This window comes from Mus pahari, chromosome 13 (assembly GCF_900095145.1).
Source record: "Mus pahari chromosome 13, PAHARI_EIJ_v1.1, whole genome shotgun sequence".
Classification (NCBI taxonomy): Eukaryota; Metazoa; Chordata; class Mammalia; order Rodentia; family Muridae; genus Mus; species Mus pahari.
In genome coordinates this window covers 40,861,389-40,886,116 of record NC_034602.1, presented here as the reverse complement: position 1 = coordinate 40,886,116, position 24,728 = coordinate 40,861,389, and the positions used below count along the sequence as shown (strand labels likewise).

Sequence of the window (24,728 nt, the reverse complement as noted above, 5' to 3'; positions counted from 1 at the left end):
TTTTTTTTTTTTTTTTTTTTTTTTTTTTTTTTACATTTCAAAAGTTATACCCTTTCCTTTCCTGGTCTCCCCTGCAGAAACCCCCTATCCCTCTCCCTGCCTCTATAAGCGTACTCCCCTGTACACCCACCCACTCCTGCCTTCCTGCCTTGGCTTTCTCCTACACTGTGGCATAGAACCCCCCCCCCCCCAGGCCCAAGGACTTCCCCTCCTACTGATGTCCAACAAGGCCATCCTCTGCCACATACGTGGCCGGAGATATGGGTTCCTCCATGTGTACTCTTTTGTTGGTGGTCCAGTCCCCAGGAACTCTAGGGTGTCTGGCCTGTTGACACTGTTCCTCCATGAAAGGGGCTGCAAACCCTCAGCTCCTTCAGTTCTATCGCCAACTCCTCTATAGGGCATACCATGCTCCCAATGGCTGGCTGTGGGCATCCATCTTTGTATTTGTCAGGCTCTGGCAGAGCCTCTCAAGAGTCAGCCATATCAGGCTCCCTTCAGCAAGCACTCCAGCATCTGAAATATCTTCCAGGTTTGGTAACTGTACATGGGATGGATCCCCAGGTGGGGAAGGAAAAGGATGGCCTTTCCTTCAGTCTCTGTTCCACACTTTGCATTCCTATTTCCTCCTATGAGTATTTTGTGCTCCCTTCTAAGAAACGCTGAAGAAACATCCACACTTTGGTCTTCCTTCTTCTTGAGCTTTATATGGTCTATGAATTGTATCTTGGGTATTCTGAACTTTTGGGCTAATATCCACTTATCAGTGAGTATATACCCTGTGTGTTCTTTTGTGAGTCAGTTACCTCACTCAAGTTCCAACCATTTGTCTGCGAATTTCATGAAGTCATTGTTTTTAATAACTTAGTAGTATTCCGTTTTGTAAATGTACTACATTTTCTGTATCCATTCCTTTGTTGAGAGACATCCAGGTTGTTTCCAGCTTCTGGATATTATAAATATGACTACTATGAACATAGTGGAACATGTGTGTGTCCTTATTACATGTTGGAGTATCTTCTGGTTATTTGCCCAGGAGTGGTATAGCTGGGTCCTCAGTTAGTACTATGTCCAATTTCTGAGGAACCACAAGACTGATTTCCAGAGTGGTTGTACCAGCTGGCAATTCCACCAGCAATGCAGGAGTGTTCCTCTTTCTCCACATCCTGGCGAGCATCTGCTGTCACCTGAGTTTTTGATCTTAACCATTCTGACTGGTGTGAGGTGGAATCTCAGGGTTGTTCTGATTTGTATTTCCCTGATGACTAAGGATGTTGAACATTTCTTTAGGTGCTTCTCAGTGATTCAAGTTTCCTCAGTAGAGGATTCTCTGTTTAGCTCTGTTCCCCATTTTTTAAATAGGTTTATTTGGTTCTCTGGAGTCTAACTTCTTGAGTTCCTTGTACATATTGAATATTAGTCCTCTATTAGGATTAGTAAAGGATTAGTATGTAGGATTAGTAAAGATCTTTTCCCAATCTGTTGGCTCCATTATTTCTTAGCAAAGCTCTTATCTCTCCTTGCTGCTTACTCTGTAGTCATTCTACATTCTTAGGATTTTAGAGAGGTCCCAAAACTCCCATTAATTATCTATTTATATTATTCCAACTTATATTTTAATTTTTGTTATCTATTTGAGCTTCATAAATCATTCTTTAGCAATCCCTCATGTATTGGTAAATCAAACTAAATAAAGATGACTTCGTACAATTAAACCACTTTTAATTGAACTATAATTACATCATTTTCCCCTGCTCTTTCACCCCTTGAACTCCTTCCATGTCTCTGTACTCCAGCTTTTTTCCAGGTCCCCTCATTTCCTCTAAAATTGATGGCCACTTTTCTTTTACTTATTACCCACACACACACACACACACACACACACACAGAGAGAGAGAGAGAGAGAGAGAGAGAGAGAGAGACACACACACACACACACACACACACAGAGAGAGAGAGAGAGAGAGAGAGAGAGAGAGAGAGAGAGAGAGAAAGAGAGAGAAGCAGGAGAGGGAGAGGTATACACGTGAATACAATTTTATAAATACAACCTGGTTGAGTGTGATTTGGTTGTTTGTGGTGATTATGACTTCAGGGCCAACCACCATGTACTGGATAACCAGTTAGGAGGCTTATTGCTGGACAAGCCAATTCTCTGACTCTTGGCAGTCATTAATTAGTTCCCTGTGATTCTTTGTCCAGGGAATGGAGCCTGTGAGACTTTTCTTCCTTCTTCTACATTAGCTTGTCTATTGCTGTGGTCATTGTTCAGGCCTTGTGTAGGTGGCCACTTCTAGGAAGCACAGTCCCGTAGAGGATTGTCCTCTAACTCTTACAAGCCTTTTACTTTACATATTTTACTTTGTGCCTTCTTGTTTCTGCCTGTTGCTTTAATTGTGTTTCTGAAAAGTTCCCTAACAACACAGTCATCATTTTCTTTAACATCATTTACTATTAGTTCCACTCTCTGTGCCTACCTTAGGTCTGTTTCTATCCCTTTCTTTTTTTCTTTTTTCTCTCTCTCTCATTGTCATGTCTGCTGCTTGCCAAGTGAGTCTCACAACATAACTGACACTCTTACCACATGATATAGAAAGTTTTGTTTGCAGTATCTATCTTTAAATAGTGTTTTGTGTTATTTTAGAAGACATCCTAGAGTCTTCTAGCCTACTGAGAGTATCTCTAGCTTTTGTTCTGTTTCCTCTTAAGAGTAGTCAATTAGTCATAGAACGGGCCTCACTCTAGGAAATTATTCTTCCTCCCATGTAGACATCCTGAGCTCAGTGAGAATAACAGATGTTCTCAATGCAGTTGGTGTATTTTCTTTTATCTTCTTTATAAAAGGGTGGGTCCATTTGGGTGAGTAGTGTGTGTTCGTGTGTGTGTGTGTGTGTGTGTGTGTGTGTTGTGTGTGTGTCTGTGTGTCTGTATGTCTGTGTATATGACTGTACCAGAACTTCAAACTGCTAGGCACCTGAGACTGCTGTTATCATCATTTTATTCTTAGCTCTTCAGCAACTTCTGTCTCATATGCACATGACACCTCGTCCTGAGCATGCATTTCCCAACCATTACTCCAAAACCCACACATAATCCTCACCCAGGTTCCTGAAACACTCCTCTCAAAAATTATGTCTCCATTTCCTTAAAAATTCTAGCCACTGAAGAAGACTAACTCATGTCTAGATCTCAGTCAAGTGAGCTTGGACATCACTCTGAACCCTGTGGGGAGCATGCCACGATCCAGAAAGAGCCCCCACAGACTCACCTCTTAGCTTTCTCTTCTCCTAAACATCCCTGTTCTATACTGCCTATTCTCTGTGCTTAGAATCGTTTACTCTATATTATGTATGATTGTTTATAGTGACAGTCAACATATCTAGTAGCATTCATTAACCACTAAATGCATCACTCTTCAATATTATATTACAGAATGTAGTTATACTTTAAAAATGTATAAATGTGTTACTAATTATACACCCTATGAGAGAAAGAAACGGGAAACCCCAAGAACATATAAAAGTTCTTCATGCTCTGCTTTATTCTGTTAGGCCTTCCTCTGGGAACAATCATAGAACTGATATTACATGGGTGAATAGATGTGAGCTAGACAAAAAAGGAGGAGAAACCAAATTCTAAAGTTTCCATGCAGATAGCAGCAAAATAAAAGGCTCTGGGGCTGGAAGTAATCTGGTCTGTTCTTAGGGTATAAAGTAGAAAAAGAAGGTCTACCATTCACTGGGCGCATATTACAGAAGTGTCCTTGAGTCAATAGCTCATTGTTATTCCGCCTGATATCCACAACTGTTTGATGTAGACATGGTGACTAGTTTATTTTCCCAAGGAGAAAAGCTGGCATATAGAGAAATTAAGTAACTAAGCCAAGGTCTGTGCTGAGATGCAACCTTGGGGACCAATTGCTTCCAGTGCCCGAATACCAAGCCACTATATTTTTAAGGAGAAGAGTGTAAAAGTATAGCTTTTCTCATGGACTGATATCAGAAAAAGAAGGGAAGAGGTAGAAGAAGAAGAGAATTACCCATGCCCGAATTCTGCTCTTTTCTTCCTGATTTTGTATTCTCTCTCTCTCTCTCTCTCTCTCTCTCTCTCTCTCTCTCTCTCTCTCTCTCTCTCTCCTCACTCTCTAATAAAATATTTTGTTTATTCTTTGGGACTTGCACATCATGCACCCCAATCACACTCACTTCCCAATCCTTCCATGCCTGTCCTCCCCCAACCCTTGTGACATCCCCTGCCAAAAATAAAATTAAAATTAAAAAAGTAAAAAAGGGGGGAAAAAAAGCAAGTCCAATTTGTTCTATGTACTCATTGGAGCATGGTCAAACTCTCAGGCCTGTCCCATAAATAGAATCGAATTGCCCAACCTTCCCCACCCAAGGAGCCATCAATTGTGGAGAGCTAACTTCAGTATCCTTATCATACTTTTTAAAACTTTATTTTATGTGTATGAGTACACTGTAGCTGTACAGATGGTTGTGAACCTTCATGTGGTTATTGGGAATTGAATTTTTAGGACCTCTGGTTGCTCCCATCAACCCCACTCACTCTGGTCGGCCCTGCTCACTCCTGCCTAAGTTTTATTTATTGTTATAATAAAGTACACTGTAGCTCTCTTCAGATGAACCAGAAGAGGGAGTCAGATTTCATTATAGATGGTTGTGAGTCACCATGTGGTTGCAGGGATTTGAACTCAGGACCTTTGGTAGAGCAATCATTGCTCTTTCCCACTGAGCCATCTCGCCAGCCCACATACTTTTTAAGAGTTCTCTTTGATGGCTTCCTATTTTGAGAAAGAGGGACATGGAAGGCTTCTATAATAACCCCTACCCCAACCCAACCCCAACCCTCATCCAAAAAAGTAGCAGCCTACACCTGGCTTTTTAATTGCTTTTAGAAGTGAAATTTTACTCCAGTGAAACCAAAATAGCCAAATGAAAGTCATTTAAAAGAGAAAAGTTATGTTGCAGGGGATTTCAGAACATCATTCGTGGAAAGACATGGTGGAACAGGTTAGATCACAGTGGCTCATGCTTATGGTAGAAGCTTTGTCTTGAGGCAGATCACAAAACAGAGTGAGAAAAAAAGTTGGCAAGAAGGCCAAATCCTAGCTGCCTGTCTGAATCTACCCAAAGAACGCTATCATCTAAGGACTAGTCAATCAAAGCATGTCTATTGGGGGTGGCATTCTAGCCTTAATACTCATAGCCATTTCAACTTGATTCATGAGGGAAACATAGATGCCTAGAGTTTAATGATCTCTCCAAGGTCACTTAGAATGAAACAGGAAGAAGTGGGGACTACAGTCTTAAAACTTCTTGAGCTTAATCTAAATTAACAACTTGTTGATCTTACCAAATAATACAGGGACAACACAAGTAATGTTGACAGTTTCAAGTAGTTGGGGAGGGGGAATCTTTCCCTCCTCACAGAAAACCTGATCTTGCAAATAGAATTCATGGACCAAAGAGGAAATCAAGCAGCCAGAACACATCTTGAATTTCTGTCAAAAATTCAGAGTCTGGCTAGTTGTCAAGAAATTAAGTCTGAAGCTAAGGAGCTGTGATAGAAGCTCCCTTAGGGTCTTCTATGTCCTGCTACAGAAAGCTGGCAGGACATTGTTCCTCAACTTTATCTCTTATCTATGACAGGGTGTGGTGACATGCGGAAATATGATGGGCTGCTGGGCCACTAGGGAAAGCAAACAAGGCCAGGTGGAGACAGGAAGGGACAGTTTGCCAAAGGGATGTACTTGAACTGTATCAAAGGCAGACTGGGAATATAGATGTTGACTCTTGGTGAAGGGCTGACTACAAAGAAGAATGTAGCACATACCTTACCATGGCAGTAAGGAAAGGGCAAAGACAGACAGCATGCCGCCTGAGGATTGAATACAAGATCCTGATGCCTTTGAGTTTCCAGGGGAGGGGGTGCCTAGGAGAAAAAGTTCTTCCAGAAATGGAGGAGGAGGAAGAAAAATCAACATACACACGATATAAATCAGACTTAACGCAGAAATTGCTGTTGGTCTTTATATGTCCAGTGTGAATTTATTAACCTTTGATTCTGTGCCACATCCTCAACTTTCTCTTAGGAAGTCAATTGACGAAGGTGTTTCACACTAGCTAAGTGTCCAGGCTGGAAGGATGATTTGTGAGTTCTGACCAAGTCAGAAAGGACTACTCGGCCGGTGGCCATGAGTTAGAGCAGTAAGAACAGTGAGTGAAAGTGCCCCGGAGTGATGCAGCCTCGGATCGTGTGCAGACATCGTCAGGACATTGGTCCCAGACAGTATGAAGTTTTAAGAGCGCTCTTAATCAAGAGGATGATCTGACCTGCATATTTATCTCTTCATTTTTCTCACTCACAGTTTTAGCCGGTATGTTCTCCTGGTGAGGTGGATCTCTAGGTTCAGGGTCAGGACTAGCTTAAAATTCCAAGGTAGAAACAATAGGATAGATAAGGAACAAGAGGCATGCTTGCCAGGTCCCCAGCACAAAGATAATATAACTTTAAACGTAATTGGTGCTCTTCCTTTGCTTTAGATCAATCATCTTCCAGACCAATTTGATTTTTGCAGTTCATTTTAACAAGCAGATCTGTGCTTTCAGGCATTTGGAGTGGCTGAGATGATGCTGAATTGAACACAGTGGGTTCCAGATGTGACAAGTTGTCTCAGGCACTTGCTAGTTTGCCTGCGGAGCCACGACTGATTTTCTGTCTTCTCCAACTGCCTGAAGTCATGGCTATTTTCCTGCGGCACCTGCACCGGGCTCCGTTCCTGGGTTAACATTTTGGAAACACACCTTGCTTCTTTGGGAATGGCTTCACTTGAATAAGTTCCATTCGTTAATGTCACTGTGTGAAAAATGCGAAGGATTTCTACATATCCGGACTCCTCAACGCATGCTAATGAGACTGCCTGTCAAGGCCACTGATGTTTCTCACTTTCAGGGAAGGCAAAAGTACTATCAGGTGATTGCTGTGTGCATGATTTATGAGAGCATCCACCTCCTTTGTAATCAAAGCCTGGAGCAATGAGAGAGAAAAGAAGATTGAGATGCGGGGGGCCCTTAACTCTGGTTTGAATATTGAACTTTCAACCCAGGCAACGTTTTTTTTTTTCCCCCAGTGGTATTTGTTGTGCTTTTGATCTGAGATTCAAAATAAGCCACCAAATTTTAAGATTCAAAATAAGCCACCAAATTTTACTCTTGTTATCCACTGAGAATCTTTTCATACTGTTTTCGTTTGCTAATCTGCACCTTTAGTGCAGCATATGACGCTTACGTAAAAGATAAATAAGGAAACCAACTTTAGGGGCCCTAACTGGCTGTCTGTGGTTGCCTGAGCTAGCAGCTAGCAGCTGTCTCCCCATCCTGCCTGTCCAGCTTCCCTTGTGACCCCTGCAGCCATGAGGGATCTGCTGTGCAGAAGGCACTAACAGAACCGATCATGTATTTTCTAGGTTTCCTCTACGCGCAGAACAACACCAAGCGCAGCATTAAAGAGCGGCTCATGAAGCTCTTGCCCTGCTCAGCTGCCAAAACGTCGTCTCCTGCTATTCAAAGCAAGTTTCCTTTTCTTTTCGCCCCCAAATTGTTTGCTTTGCTTGGGTAGGTCCTCACGCCCTGCAATTTCTGCTTCTCAAAAGAATCGATATATCATCTCCTGCGAAGCAATGCCTATTTACAGCTCGTGTTTGTCTGAAACACCGAGGTATAAGCAACAGGCGATTTTCATTTGGCAGGCTGAAAAGCTTCGTGTCAGTAACAGGCCCATGCTTCCTGTAACTGACAGTTTCATCTGAAGCTTGGGGACAAACATAGAGGATTGCTTTGCTTAAAATGGTTGTACAGCAGCTGCCAATTTAAGCTATGTTATTTTACAAGTTTCTTGTTTTCTAGTTGCAACAGAAAATGTCCATATTTATGGCGTGCCATGTGGTGTTTTGATACATGCATATTCTGCATAATGTTCAGATGGATAAACATATCCACATCCTCAAACATTTAACTTTTCTTTGATACAAATTATCCAAAACCCCCTACTTTTGGCTTTTCTGGGATACACTATATATTGTAGTCACCAATGGCTACTCTGATATACAACAGAAGCCTTATCTAGCTATAACTTAGTAACCAGTAATTAACCTTCCTTCCTCACCCCTCATTCATAGCTAAGCTCCTCACTACCTGGTACCCACAACTTCTATGAGATCAACTTCTTAAAATCCTTTAAGTACGTGAGATGATGCAGTGCTTTGCATTCTGTGCCTGCCCTCTTTCACTTAATGATGTCCTGACCTAGCCATGTTATACATATGACAAGAAGTTATTCTTTTCCAGGCTAAATATATACAATGAATATACATGTTTATCCAGTAGTAGTTACCTAATAGGTTAATTCCTTTACTTGAATATAGCAACTAGTTCTACAAGGAAGTATAGGTGTCTCTTTAACAAATCAATTACATTTACTGTGAAAATAAACCCAGGAGAGGGATTGCTAGATCATATATGTATATATCCAACTATTATAACTTCTTTACTTTTTAAAAAAAAATGTGACTTTTTTTTCCCTTCATTTGTCCTCTGCCCACACTGGACAAAATTCTCTAGCAAAATGGAACAAATACAATCATATAACCATACATGTACATGCATCATACATGCCATATACATATATTATACATATATATTTATTTCCTGTACCACATATTTATGTGTAAACACATACACCTAAATACAACTCTTTTGCTTTATAGGATAGTGGCAATGGGTGGACTGAAAAGTTAGACAGCATTTGATGCTGTAGGATATAGTCAGGACTCTTCTTGAGGAACCCTTGTGTTTAACACTTTGACCGATTGCCTGAGACTCACCCACTATGTCCAATGTAATCTATCATTTACTTGTAGTCTGCCAACTGTAGACATCAACACTTTCATGTACTACCTCCATATCAGCACTTAGAGTAGAGATGGAGCGTTCTAGGTTAGCCAGGGTGACCCCTGAAACTGACACGCTGGCCTACCTTCTCATTCATTTCCACTGTGTGGCACCCCTGTGTGTTGGAAAGCAGTGAGCTTCCTTCTTCTTGATTTTCTTGTGTTTTGCAAATTGTATTTTGGGTACTCTAAGTTTCTGGGTTAATAACCCATGGAAGGAGTTACAGAGACAAAGTTTGGAGCTAAGTCGAAAGGATGGACCATCCAGAGACTACCCCACCCAGGGATCCATTCCATCATCAGCCACCAAACCCAGACACTATTGCATATACCAGCAAGATTTTGCTGAAAGGACCCTGATATAACGACCTCTTGTGAGGCTATGCCAGCGCCTGGCAAATACAGAAGTGGATGCTCATAGTCATCTATAGGATAGAACACAGAGACCCCAATGGAGGAGCTAGAGAAATTACCCAAGGAGCTGAAGGGGGCTGCAACCCTATAGGTGGAACAACAATATGAGCTAACCAGTACCCTCAGAGCTCGTGTTTCTAGCTGCATATGTAGCAGAAGATGGCCTAGTCAGCCATCATTGGGAAGACAGGCCCCTTGGTCTTGCAAACTTTATATGCCCTAGTACAGGGGAACACCAGGGTCAAGAAGTGGGAGTGTGTGGGTAGGGGAGCAGAGCAAGGGGAGGGTATAGGGAACTTTCAGGATAGCATTTGAAATGTAAATAAAGAAAATAATAATTAATTAATTAATTAATTAAAAAAAGAAAGAAAGAAAGAAGTGAGCTCCTAAAGAGAGAATATCCATTAACATCAGTTACTTTACAAAGATAGTAAATGCCACTGACTGGATTTTTATAAGTACAAAAAAAAAAAAAAAATGTTTACAGTAATTTAATTCCAAGCATCAAACAACTCCTAGAATCAGACAAGAGAAGTTCATTTTTCCTACAAAGGAAATAGAACATTAAAAAATGAGGAAAACAATCGTCCTTTTTTGTGGGTACAGAGACAGAATCTCAACCCCGCTTCTTTATATTCTGCCATACCATTTTGTAGAAAACATTGATTCAATTGGTGATTTAAAATATAAATAGTGTAACTTTCCATGAAACAAATACAGAAAGTATGGAAGGAACTATTAAAGGAAGTATATTGAGTCAAACGTTTTAGAATTAAAAAACAACAAAACCAGCTATTTTGAACATTGCTATCTCACACTAGTATGACCCAGCAGGCATGTATGTCCTGTTAGTGAATACTTGTGATAAGACAACCAAAATGGGCCTTGTGTTGAGAACAATAAACAAACCACATTTCAAAACACAAAGCAAAATCCAAAACAAGAAACACACAGATGTCTACTCAATTATATCTTCTGTTACATTCTTTATGGAAAAGGTAACAATAAAAGAAATGATATTTCCAGGTAGAAATTCTGTGCAGGGAATCGTTAAAATTATTATTAAGGTAAATTGTTGTATTTTTTTCTTTCATCACAAACTTATACACATACACACTTACAAACACACAACAGTCCACAAGTAAGACATTGCATGTCAAGCCGGGCGGTGGTGGCACATGCCTTTAATTCCAGCACTCGGGAGGCAGAGGCAGGCGGATTTCTGAGTTTGAGGCCAGCCTGGTCTACAAAGTGAGTTCCAGGACAGCCCGGGCTATACAGAGAAACCCCGTCTCGAAAAACCAAATTAAAAAAAAAAAAAAGACATTGCATGCCAGCAACAACCCACAAGGCTGTAATATAGAGAGATGCAAAACAGTAAAGCAATAAGTTGCTGAAGCTGCAGGGTTGATGACCTCTGCTTGTCACAGACAGCTGGCTATTACAGCATTTGCTTTTTTCCTTGTGACGGAGAGTCAATATTGCCAATTTTCCTGATATTTGCTGAAAACATAGTTATTTATATCATATAGACATGTAAAATGTAAGTGTCAAATGAGTCTCCATATTTGCTTAGGGAAGAACAAATTGTCCAATTTTGTTAGTGTTTTCTCTGCCCCAATATCTAGCAAAAAATGTATTTACAGAGGATGCAAATCAATTTAACTCTGTCCTACCCTAAAAGGATGTTTCTTGAGATTACAGCCAAGCAGAAAAACTGTTCTAAACAGAAATAATGAGAATAACAAAAATCTCATATTTGCTAAATTTAATATCCTCATTCACTAATATAAATTAAATATAAATTAAAGTTACATTAAGACTATTTTCATGTCATTCAGGATGGTTATCAGAAATAAAATGTACAGTAACTAATTCTGGTAAGCAAAGAAACCCTTGTATATCCACTGATGGGAATATAAATCCATCTCAGCCCTTTGGATACTATTGTGAAGATTCCTCAAGAATTTACAAGCAGAACTATTCGGTGGCTCAGCAAACTCACTCCTGGGTATACACCCAAAGGATTTTAGGTAAACAGATCACACGGGTACACGTACAGGGATACATGTTTTATATAGCACTATTTCAGAATAGTCGAGGTATACTATCAACTTAGGTGTCCATCAACAGATGAATGAAGAAAACATTATATGTATAATAGAGTTCAACCCTGTTTATAATTTGTTGAACATGTCTGTACTATGAGATTATCATTAAAAAACAAGCTAGATACAGAAAGACAAATATTGCACATTTTCTCTCACTTGTGGATGCTAGATTTTATAAAGATACCTAATGACACACATGTACTATATAGTTATGGTTAAAATATATGTATATATAAAGATATTTTCATGTTATACTTGACATAAACTTTTGGTAAGACTTTGGACTATATACAATTAATATATACCAATTTTTAAAAACTAGAAACTAGCTGTTGTTTACATCATGCTAGACGTATAACATGATTTGTAGACCCTACCCATCTTCAGATGTAAAAGTCCCTACCCAGCAGCAATCATTTTCACATATCCAACTATCACAAGAAAACACAAGTAGGACTAGCACACTTGGAAAAGAAGACAACGAATTCCATTGCTATGTTAGCCAAGTAATCATATTAGCACTCCTCAGTGGACTAGATTCTAATAATTGTGTACAATGTAAAAATACATCATGTGAATATGGGGTGAGAGGCAGAAAGGTTAAATGAAAAAGCAGATAAGCAGAGGTCTCTAGGCCCCCCAGAAGGAACATATACATAGCCCATAGCTTTGAGAAAGTGAAGATGAGTCTTGACTGAGTTCAGTGGTTCTAGGCCTGACTGACCTCTGAGTGGCAGAGGGAGTGTACTCTATAAGGGCTCATGAGACTTCCAATGCTGTGTGTCTGAGATTTAGCTTCCTATAGAAAAGCCTACACTCTTGCTGAGCCATGAAGACTTGAAGCCCTGAATTAGAAAACTTCAAATTTGAAGGATCATGGGAAGATATCTATATGATCTCTCCATTTAGTACAAAAAAGAATCACTTGTCCTCAACGGAGAGCAGCATTGCTCTCAGACCTCTAAGTATGAGGCTGTTACCATCTTTAGCATTTTGCTGTGAGCCTGAAAAAGCCTGTCAGTGAACATGTCTGCGATAGTCCAGCCCCGAAAGCAAGACACAATGGGTCTGTCTCCTCTTCTTTCTCACTGCCTGTTCTTCAGCACCGCCCTCTTCATCCCTCCTCTCTCTTCACTTTCAGTCGTATTTCAGTGCAGACTTGAAATATTACTCTTGCCATGCCGTAAAAGAAGTAGCACATGGTAAAGGGTTGTATGAAAGATCATATATTTTCAAGTGTTCAGAGATAAAATATTTAATGAAAGGTTAAAAATTACAACTCTCAAAATTAACATTTTAAGCTCATTTCTTGACTTTGATGGTTGAAGTCCAGAATTTCAACTACCACCCAGAGGTTTTTCGAGAGTAGCGCGTGACTAAGAGGGAGGAGTAACCAGTTCAGGCAGTGCTCTTTGTTCTTCTCCACTCAAACCACCTGAGAGTGACTGAAAATTAGAAATCGATGTGATCTTGTGCACATTCGTTTAGGATGTAGAGTTCTTCCTGGTGGTGATGACTTCAGAACAACAGTGAGAAATGAGGTGAGGATAGAGGCTAGGAGCAGCTCTCTACTAAAGTAAGAATTGTCTAATTCAAGTTTTGGGCTCACTTCCCTGTCCTCTGACGATCCATTTTCCCACTGATCTTTTAATGTCCATCCCAGACTATTGATGAACCACAGCCAAATGCAGCAGCCCAATTGCCTCACCCAGCAGTGGGTCCAGGAGTCCCCTGTCACTTGCCTGACATTATCAGCTGCCTACTTTCTGAAGTCGTTCTCTCCTCCCTTGTTGCTTCCCCACCCACTGCCCTACTGGTCACTAAACTACTGTCAGCTTTCTCTCTGATGTGTAAATTCAATTCTTTAAAGCTTGTGCTGCAGCACCCTTTGGTGCATTTCCTTCTTCGAACAATAATTTAAAGACGTAGATGGACACCTGTTGGGGTAAATCTCCAACCCAGATATGCCCCGTCAATGAAAACACAACTCAGTTAATATGATTACATGCTGTGCGCCTAGATTGGCCAGATCTACCGCTACACTACCGTCTTCCACATCTTATGAGACTCCTAAGGACTTTTGGTTCCTCCAGGCCATGTGCTTCTGTTCTGCTTTCCTTCTTCTTCCTCCTCTTATGTGTCCTCTCCCTCTTTCATTTTCTCCTTCTTCTCCCTCTCCCCACCTTCCACTCCACCTTCCCTCTCATCTGCCCAATCATTAGCTCCCCTTTATTTTACAAATTAAGGTGGGAAGCAGGTTTACAGGAAATCACTTGAGTGCTGACTCATTCCTTGTTCTCAATCACTCACAGGAGAATGGAATTAACATAATTAGCCCCAGGGCTATCAACGACAGACACCAGCATCCTAGACCATATTAGGTTCTTGTTGTGATTGTTATGAAACAAATTCCTGGGATATTTTGACCCACAGTTTCCTTATTTAATCTTTACTCCACAATACTATCTTGGTTTTATTTACAGAGGTCATAGGAAACATTAAGAATACTCTAAGAGAGAACATCTTTCAACTTACATGTCTCTTGGCACTGATTTGGGGACGGTAGAAATAATACGAAAACAAAGATAATCCCCTCTTGATGGAATGAGTACTAAGAAGGAATGCATGCTTCTGCTCCTAAAAGTGGATGTGGGTTAGGAGACTATATGGAATGATTCAGGGCAAGCATCCCTGATGAAGTAATAACTAAGAGCCTGAAAAAGAACCTGGTTTATGGAAGAAAGGAGCAAAGCACACTGGAGACTAAGAAAGCTCTCTGTTATCTGGAAAATTTATTGTTATTATTGTTATTAATACAGGATTCGATCATAAAGCTCACACATAACACTTAGCACATGAAACACCATCAGAATAAATAAATGACAAGTTGTAGCTCAGCTAATAAGATCTAAAAAGTGACTCTCACATAAAATATCTAAAATTTATTGACACACGAATGAAACTTTCATAAATAGCAGAGTTAGGTTTCCATATCTATAAAACCTTTGTTTCCAACAATTTTTCAGGGAGATATGTCTTCATCACCTCTGGCATCTACTGAAGAGGCCCCTGTAAATGTGGCCATAGTTGATTTATTCATAGGTCTTCACATTTAAAAGAAATCTTGGAAAACAGTGAGTCTGGACTTCTGCTTCCAGAATGTTGATTGTACATCTTCAGTTCTGCCCTTGTTTGCCCTGTGATCCCATTTTAGTCCCTCCTATTGGCTAGGTAAAATGAGAAGACAGAGCATCAAAGTGTGTGATAATATTGCTAATAAAATTTAACTTCCTTTGACGACGCCCCCTAGACAGCAAGAAGCAGTTTAAGAAACATGGTGTCCCTATTTCCTTTTCTCCATTGGCTTCCCCCTCCCCCTTTTTTCCTCTTAATGATAAGATAAAGGGAGCTATGTTGGTATCAGGAACTGACATGGCAGATTGTCTCTGAACCCAGTGACATCAAGCATAGGTGACAGAGACCCATACATCTGTTGCCATGGCTACTGGCATACATTCCTAGAATCTACTTGACTTACCTCCCACCATTACCTGCTAGTGGCTACACCACAATCCAAATAAAAGGCAGCCCCTCTGACCTTTCTCTCTCTCTTTCTCCTTGTCTTTGTCACCACCTTTCCCCTTCCCCCACAATAAACCCCACATGGAATTGTAAAAAACGAAAAAAATTCAACTTATTTACTCAAAGCACTAATGGTAGGAAGAGGGTGGAGTCATGGGAACATGCAAAGATGTTATACCTAAATTCTGAACATTTAGTTATCTTTAGAACCAGTACCAAAGTCACATGTAATCAAAGTCACAGTAATCAAAGTCACATGATTTTTTGTAATATTTAATCTTAATTCCAAATAATGACCATGCTTCTGTATGAATGCATATTCATAAAATTAAGGAATATGATAGACCACATCACCTATGGTTTAGTATGAAAAATTTCTACCAGCATCACAAGTAGGAATAGAAATTGCTTTTCCTCCAAGAACAAAATACTGGCAAAGCCTCTGGCTATGTTTCCTAAATAAATAACTGAGTCATTTACTTTATCTCTAAAAAGTAGCAATCATTTTCCTGTTTATTCAAGTGATGTTATAATAACTAAAAGGGTAAGTACTGATAATAGGCAGGAGCTCACATTAAAGAGGAAGCTTTAAATACTTGATTATATGTATGTTTATATTTATACACGTTTTTGTTTAAAATGGAATCGAAATCACATCCACTTACTAATCTCTCAATATTTCCATTCAGAAAAAAATAGTTTACTTACTAAATTAATAGTTTGGTCCATAATTTGTATTGACTTGAGAAAACATAAAGAACAGATGAGACAGAATCACCATTAGACTAGACTACTCATAACTGATAACCCACCACGAGCACATTGGCATGAATAATTGTAAGGAACTATTTCCTAACTATATTAAGATTTTTGGTATCAAATACAGCTTAAGGTTTCAGTAGGTCTTATTTTTCCCCGGTGACATATTGATCATGGGAAATTTCATGTTGACAGAGACCTCAACAGAATTTTGCTCTTGGTAGATTTGTTTACAAAAGGAAGCTTAAACTGCCAACCTGATGATGGTTAGAAACCTAGCATCAATCCCCAGAAAAAAAAATTTTTAAATGTTTGGCCTCTCACAAGTAACCAATCTCATGTTACATCTCTCATGGTAAATTTGCCTAAAATCTCCAAATTAGGCAGATATTAGAGAAAGTTGATGGAGGATCTGAGGAATGATCCAGGAAATTTTGGAAACTTTATTTTTAGCTATTGGAGTATAGGTGGATTTCATTTATGAGCCAAAGAATTATGATTAAATTCACAGATATTAAACCTATTTTGAAATATCTAGCATATGCACTGAATCTAATGCTGTTCTAAGTTCTGTACAGGTCATCAATTAAGTATAACATACATAATCATGCAAGATGGATACTATTCTACAGAATAGGACACTGAGGCATAAGAGATAAATTGCCTTGCTTGATTACACCATCAGAAAGAGACAGAGAAGGGTCTTAACCTGTGCTTTTACTCCACCATCTACACACTTTATCTTTTATCTACTTGTGTGCAATATTTTGACAAATACATGCAATGTGAACTTTATGAAAGCAAGATCTTTTTCTCCATCTATTTTCTTGAAACAAGCTTATGAGCCTATCTGGATATGCTGTGATAGCCCCTTAAACAAAAGTTTTCTCCTTATAAGATAATATGATAAAAAGCTCTTACCGGGTCTTCTTTCATCTAGGATCACAGGACCCACTGAGATAACATTTTGATAAAGACTGATCATGGATGTTTTAGAGCTTTATGAAAGTTCATGTTTTTCTTGGTATCTGAGCATCAGCGAGATGCCATACAGGAGACAGCAGACGTTTATTTTAAATCAGGCGTAAAACCAATTGGTGCTACTACTTACTCACTGATGATATATGCTGCTAACTACAGCTGTCCTCTGCCTTTTGGGTGGCCTTTTCCAGGCTTATCTTTTTCTCCTGAAAATCATATTGCATTACCGTAATTTAGTTTTAGAATAACTAATGCCAAAGATGGTCATCTCCTTTTTCTAAAATCAAAGAAGGGAATGAGAGGGAGAAGGAGAAAGATGGGGAGAGAAAAGGAGACAAGGGGGGGGGAGGCACATTGAGAGTTTGAGTTTAACAGGCTTATCCAAAATTGCATAGATAGCCATAGGTATTTAATAGTCTAATGACCAATGAAAATAATATAGAACATCCCTTGTCCTGGTCCATTTATATTTACAAAGAATCTTGAGTAAGTCATGATATAAGCCACCCAAAGGCAAACATCTCTGGGAAAGTTAAGTTTATTTCATTTCATGGTGGTAGAGCACTTTATTATAGATAATAGTACTAAACCAAAGGGAAGTGACAGAGCCCACGCCCCAGTCTGAAGACTGTCATTACACTGAAATAAACATGTGTCAATAAACAGGTACAATTATTATAAATAAAATGATGTAAGAGGCACTAAAAAGAATTAGCATTGAGAGTGTCATAATGTGTCATAGCTTATTTGGTTCAAACATGGATTTATGACTGATGTGCCACAGAAGTTTTACGATGTTTTAATCCTTTATTTATTCCCTTATCTACAATATGGACATTTCAGTGATATTCTTCGTACATGCTCAGAGAGTTAACAGTGAAGGTTTTATGACTTTTCTGTTAGTGGGTAGCTGTGCTGTGGTTCTACCACCACCATGAGAGTGACAAGCACTGTCATCAGTTAGATAAGGCTGAGAAACCTCGGATGATTGAATGGAAGGTCATGTGTCTGCAGAACCCTTTGGAAAAGAGTCATCACTTTGTCAGAGGAGATAAAGCAGCTGCTTAAAAGAAGAAACTTAACATAGTCTGGTGGGGGTGGGGCAAATGGCAAGGGATAGGAAAGAAAAGAGAGCGAAATGTCAGCAAGAGCCCTGCCCTAAAAGTCTATGCAAGAAATGGTCTCACTGTCTACCCTGTATAGCATGGCATAGCAATTATAGTTATTAACGTCAAGAATCTGAGATCAGCACAGTTATAGTCCTACGTTAAAGAGAAAACTAAAATGAAAATAGAAATTAAATTATTAACTAGAAATCTCATAATTATTCCATGTCGAAGAAGTTTAACTTGGTAACATCAGAGCTCAGGGAGTATACCCTGGACTGGACTGGACTGCCTTCCAGTGAGGACAAAGGTCTAACCAACAGGTGAGAGTAGCAGAAGCGGGGAGGTAAACTCAAGTGGCCTGTGAAGGTATTCACCAGAAACACTGGGAAGCAATCAGTATTGCTGAGGGAATAGCAGAAAAGAGATTTCACCAAAGGATTATGGAGGAGTTCACCAAGATAGAGAATGCAGAAGGAAAAGGAAAATGAGTTCTCTCTCTCTCTCTCTCTCTCTCTCTCTCTCTCTCTCTCTTTTTGGAGGGATGCCTGTTTGATGAAATTTTGAAATTTTTTGTTTTCTACATTTTATGACTATTATTCTGAGTCAAATTTGCATATATAGTAATACAATGAAAAAGAGCCTTATACAAATGCTGAGTCTGGTTCACCACAGTCTTAATTTTATTAATACTGGGATGCTGTTCACCTGCATACCTAACAAGAGTTCTTACAAACTCTTTTCTATTTGCATTGACCTAAGAAGTAAAATTCAGGCTAAATAAGAGTCCAGTCAATAAGGCTGTATTCTGCCAGCATCCTTTAGAGACTGAAATGGGAACCGAATACCTCAAACAGACTCAATTTTCCACTCCACCAGGTATATAAAATACAGACTATGGTTACATTATCTGCTTCGATTGCAGGGTTAAAGCTTAGCTGCTTACTTTCAAATTGCCTTCTTGCCAAGGGATTTAGAGTAGCAGGGTTGATGTACAGCCTCCTTTCAAGAAACATTGGTCCAACTTTGCCTGAAAAGTTTCATTTTAAAGGGAGAAGATAAGGCAAGTTATGAAGATGAACTTTCCAGGAAAGGCTGCTTCATCTTCCAGTATATACAGTTCCATCAGAAACCTCATCGAGAAAAACAATTCCATGGTATATTATAGATTTAGATTCCCAAGTCTGCTTTAAAGTAGATATATCTCTACTAGGTATTCTGGAGGTAATAATAAGCATATATGGTTTACCTCAACTACTGCTTAAAATAACTAATGTTTTACGAGTTAGAATTTTCAATGGCAAGTTTGTGTTATACAAGCAGAAAACATGTTTGGATACCTAAAGATGCACCATGCACTGTGAAATATCTTGCAATCTTTAAATCTACTTAGTTGTAATTGTTTTCATCACCAATATATGGATGAGAAACTCAATATTGGCATTTTTAGTGAATTTACCTAAATTATATAAGAACTGCTTAGCATCAAAGATGGAACTCAAGACAAGACCATTTAATCATTTGACAGAATATATATCAAAATCTACTATATGGTAGGTGTTTTCCTAGCTGCAAAGTATACATCCACAAGTGAACTCTTTCATGATCAAATGTCAAATGGAGAAGGTCCGGGACCATGATTTGTTCCTTCATAGTATCCCTCTAAGGCATAGTTTAAGATACAAACAGCATTTCATTTCAACCTCCTGCCAACAATGGGCAAATGGTTTCATTAGAGAAATTTTCACTTTGCCCAAGTTGACACAGCTAAAAGTCAGAAATAAGCTGTCCCATAGCACCTGCTCTTATAGCGGCTAGAACAGTGCTTCACTTAGTAGGTAGGCAAGAACATGAATGCTGTCATTAATTAATTATTAACTAATATCTGCCAGTAAGTGTTTCAAATATTCTTTCAAAACAAGTTTGTGAAGTTAACACAAATATTATTCCGTTTATAGATTTTTTTTTTAAGGTGAGGCATGGAAAGGTTAAATACTTTCTTTAGTGACAGAATTGTGAAATAGATCCAGAGGGGGAAAAATAGAATTTTTGTGCTAACTGCATGATTTCCTAGAAATTATCTGGGTATTGTTCTAGTCATTGTATTGAGGAAGACATTAGACTTTAATACAACAAATAACAACAAATCCCATTATCACTCAAATGTTTACTAGATGCCAAATGCTTATCTATTAAGTATGTTTAGGCACACAATCCTCTTAAGGACTACTTTATGACAGTCTTAAGCCATCAAACATATGAGGAACAAAGCCATACTGATTTTTGTAAGGTTTTACCTAGACATAAAATAAATTTGTAAGTTTTGCTTGAACTTAACAATCTTATATTTTCTAAAACAGAAAACTAGCTCAAATATTGAAGGAATACAATTGATTCTCAACTTTTTTAATATTTCATTCTAAACATAACTATAATTGATAAGCATAACATTACAATGTTAATGTTGTAACTGAGTCAACTCCAAGATATCACCTACTACAACACAAAGATATTACCCCTACTAACATCAACCAACTTTCCTCAGGATCAATTTTCTAGAGGATTTCCTTACCTTTCTAGGCCATAATTTTCATCAGTTTCTGTCTACTCTTAATGATAAGTACTGAACCAGCCACTATATTTTTTAAAAAATAAATTTTCTCCAAGTTTTTTCCTTATAAGTCTTTAAATGTTCATCTTAAATTGATACTCTGAAAAGTCTTTTTATTTTCTTTTATGTTCTCGAATAATATTAGTAGGAGAAAGTCTTTTCCTAGAAATTAAGGATCAATATTTTCTGGTTATTTCCTATAATACACCTTTGTCTTTCTGTAAGATAGTTTCTCTTGGTTTTCAGACAATTTGATGCCACTTCTAGACTTAAGAATTTTAGGGTCATGCCAGGTGGTGGTGGAACACCCCTTTAATCCCAGCACTTGGGAGACAGAGGCAGGTGAATTCGAGGCCAGCCTGGTCTAAAAAGTGAGTTCCAGGACAGCCCGGGCTATACAGAGAAACCCTGTCTCAAACCACCCCACCCCCCAGAAAAAAAAAAGAAAAAAAAATTTAGGGTCAGAATCTTAGGTGTTAAGTCTTAAATTGGCATCTTCCATTTCTATGTCATTCACAAATTAGATCATTCCTTCAAAAATTTTATGTATAGGAGCAAGACAATAACATTTAGAATACTTACAATAATTAGATGCAACAATGAAAATTAAATAATTTTGTTTACTGTAAAAAAGCCACTTTGTGGTTTTCTAGCCGTGTCCTCATCCTTTTGTAAATGATGGTACATGAAATCAGGAGGTTATTGAAAACCAATGATATTTGAAGACATTCTTATTGCTAATTGATATTGTGTCCGCCACTTGGCAGAACATTATAGCAAGGGTCAAGTAAGCCAAGTTTTAAAGCCTAGTTCTGTCACTGGTAGCTTTCAGTGTATAATACTTGAAGGTAAGGCTCTGTATTTCAGTTGGAAATCATAGCATAAGGCTTGATTCCAGGCTACTCTCACTTCCAATATAATTCTATCTCCTGCTTAGAGTCCATCGCTACCGCTTTTGTGATTCTTGAAGGGTGTGTATTTCTACATAAGTGTGGCGCCACTTCCCTTCCCTCTCTGGATGAAAGAGCGGCAGAATAATTAATCCTATTTAAGAAGCCAAAGCTACTCCGTTCATGATCTTGCTTCAGAACACCCACCTGTGGGTTTGGCTTACATAGTCATTCAGTTAGATGCTTGCCAGGATGGACAAGCCTTAATTGCTCCCATTTTCTATAAAATCCTGTCCTGATGAGAGTTCGGGACTTCTTTACCAAATGACCCTGCTGTGTCAGGGTCAGCAGTGAGTAAGCTCAACCTGTAGCTTGTCAATAAAGACCCTAATGTGATTCCATCGAAGTCGGCTCCTGGCTGGTCTCTTGGAGCTCTTAAAGGAAGCACAACACATGAACAGAGGAACCTGGACCATTGTCAAATTGCTTAGTTTCCTTCTCCGTGTCAATGTCTTCATCCATAAATCTGGAATTCAGCATCGATAGAATTGTATTAAAGTGTATAAGTTGATCAAGTAAATTGCTTAGGCACAGCAAATTATCTAATTATTAGATTTTTAGGGCAACCAGAGGAAAGTTGGTCACAATTCACGTGAAACTCTTTTCTCAAAGCATTTCTTACCTTTTCGAGAAGTTAATAGATGCATATGATGTGTTTTGATAAAACTTACCTCCTATTCTTTCCTCTAACAAAAACAAAAACAAAAACATAAACAAAAACCAAAAAACCCTGCCAATTCCTCTCTACCACTTTTCTTCCTGACTTCATGTTCTATCTCTCTCTTTCTCCCTTCTCCCTCTCTTTCTCATCCCACACTCTCAATACGCACTGAATGCACTTAGTATTGCAAGTGTTTGCATGGGTATGGGACCATCTAAGAGATCACGGGACCATCTTTCAACCCCTCATCCCTGAAAAAGAAATCTTGACATTACCTCTCTGCGCAGCTGTCAGTTATCAGTAGAGCCTTAGATAGGAGATTCTAATCTTCTGTCCCCTCTTCTGTGTTGACTCCTGAAGAAGCAGCCATAATATAGATGTCCCACTTGGAGCTAAGCACTCCGTAGCTCTGTTAGGGCATTTTTAACCAATTGAACTGATCTGGGCCAAACTTCTTCTTTGTGTGTTACATTACTTTTGAAAAAAGTATCCAGTATAATCACTCTTTGGGTTTGCCTTTCCTGATTAGATTTTTTTTTTCTGTTCTGTTTTTATGGGTAAATTCAATCACACTCTCCATTTCCATCCTTCTCTACATTATCAGCTCTAGTATAGATTATGTCTGTATCTATAATATTTGGTAATATTCTTTTTATTTTCTTCATCTGAAAAAAAAAATCCCTTGTGACTAGATCACCAAATAAATAATAGCTACTGTCTTAATAGGCCATCTGATCTACTATGGTAATAATAAGCATAATGCTAATAAAAAGCAATCCAATTGTGTGGCTTTTAAAAGATAGTCTGATCTTGTGAGAAAGGTATTTATGTTTACAAAGAAAACAGAGACAATCCATTCATACATGCTGTGAGAAATCGCTCTGGCAGCTCACCTCCGGGTTGTTATGTTTTGTAGTGATTGAATTCAATCATGAAATTGCAAAGCAATTGAAGTTCTCCTAAAATGGAAATTGCTATGTCATTGCCAACAAATACCTCTAACAGAAAATGCTCAAAATAATTGGCCATTTTCAAGGTACTTTTCATTTTCCATGTAATATATGAATATAAAGTAGGATACTGTTCTAATTAAAGACTTTTTATTTTGGTCTTAAAACACTCAATGCCAGATGTAAAGAAATCTTTTCATACTAAGAATTATCAGAGCTTCTGATGCTCACCCAGGGTGCCTTGTGCATGCCTTGGAATCTCTTAACGTTTCCGATGGTTTGATAGTGTTCTCTTCATGGGTTATGTGTACATCGTCAGCTTAGATTTAATTATTCACATACGCTTCATGTGCACTTCAAAATAGTTCCTGGTGGGTGGATGGATGAAAGGTTATAAAGACAAGAAGAGTCAAGAGGGTCATCACCTTTGTGACATTAAAAAAAAAAAAAATTAACATTGTCAAACACTTTTTAAAGAGATGCTTACAAGGCCTGGCCCAGGTTTGAACTCTGCCTATGGATGTCAAATGCTAGAACAGAAAAGGAAATAAGTAATTCGTGGCAGGTACTCTTCCATCCCTCATCAACTGTACAGTGTACAGACAATTCCAGTGTACAGATAATTCCATTATCCCTGATGCTATTTATTAGCAGTTTCAGGCCAATATTTGTGAGTAAGAGGAGAAGAGCTAAGGGATGGAAAACCAGACATGTGGGTGTGTACCATATGTCTGTATAAGTCTTTGAGATAAAAAATGAAAGGAGAAAAGGAGTTACCTTGTTGGCAGGAAAAACAAAACAAAACAAAACACCATTGTATATTATTTTCCATACATCTTTCCCTTAGGTCAGAGTAGTCAGACTGTGACACAAATCAAAAAAGAGTGTAACTCCCTCATTCTAGGGGCTCAGGAGATAGTGTCCAATGATGTCCAATGAGGAACCTTCCGTATAGTATAGCATTGAGATAAGGCCTTGATGAAACTTTTTGGCATCCCAGCAATGCTTACCACTTGTCCAAGCTTCTCCCTATTAAATAATAGACAACGTTTCAGAAAATTTTTAAGATTGTCATGACATTATTTACCTACTTACTAGTTTATCAGATTAATTTAATAAAAGGTACACATTAGGAATCAAATCTCAGAGGATGTTGCTGTAAAAAGAAAAGGAAAAGGAGGTTCAGGATTTGACTACACGGATGGATTCCTACTCAGATATAATCTTAAGGTTGCATTACTAGTAGTACATATAGATGGTTTTTGGTACAGGCTCTTATGAGCCCCAGTAGCTCTTGAACTCATTAGGAATTTGGCCTTGAAGTCCTCCTCTAGCTGAAACCTTCCAAATTATGGGATTATAGATATATGCTCAGCCTCATTAGACACGTTTTTAAATAAACATTGAATTTTGAAGGGCATCTTGTATAGATACATTCACTTCCTACCATTGAGATTCTTCACATAGTTTCTGTCTTCATGTCTCTATGTCTCTGTTCTGTACCTTTGTCTCTCTGTCTCTGTCTCTCTCCCTCTGTCTCTCATCTCTCTTCTCTGTCTCTCTGGGTGTCTCTCACTCTCTCTCTTGTCTCTCCACTCTGTATCTGTCTCTCTGTCTCCCTGTCTTTTTCTCTCT

The 24,728-nt window shown here is 38.7% G+C and overlaps 1 protein-coding gene across 4 annotated transcripts in view; it reads left to right on the top strand.

The window, feature by feature from the left end:
- Positions 1-24,728, top strand: part of Kcnip4 (potassium voltage-gated channel interacting protein 4) — a 1,094,684-nt gene that overhangs the window by 967,129 nt on the left and 102,827 nt on the right. The window contains exons 1-2 of one of the 4 annotated variants that reach the window (XM_029545129.1): positions 6,922-6,993; positions 7,487-7,588. The exons of 2 other annotated variants lie outside the window; for them this stretch is intronic. In XM_029545129.1, coding sequence (XP_029400989.1) covers positions 7,537-7,588 — 52 coding nt within the window. In that variant the 5' untranslated portion in view covers positions 6,922-6,993; positions 7,487-7,536. Of the gene's footprint in view, positions 1-6,921; positions 6,994-7,486; positions 7,589-24,728 lie in introns of those variants that run through there. One more of the 4 variants, XM_021211128.1, reaches the window with a different exon arrangement.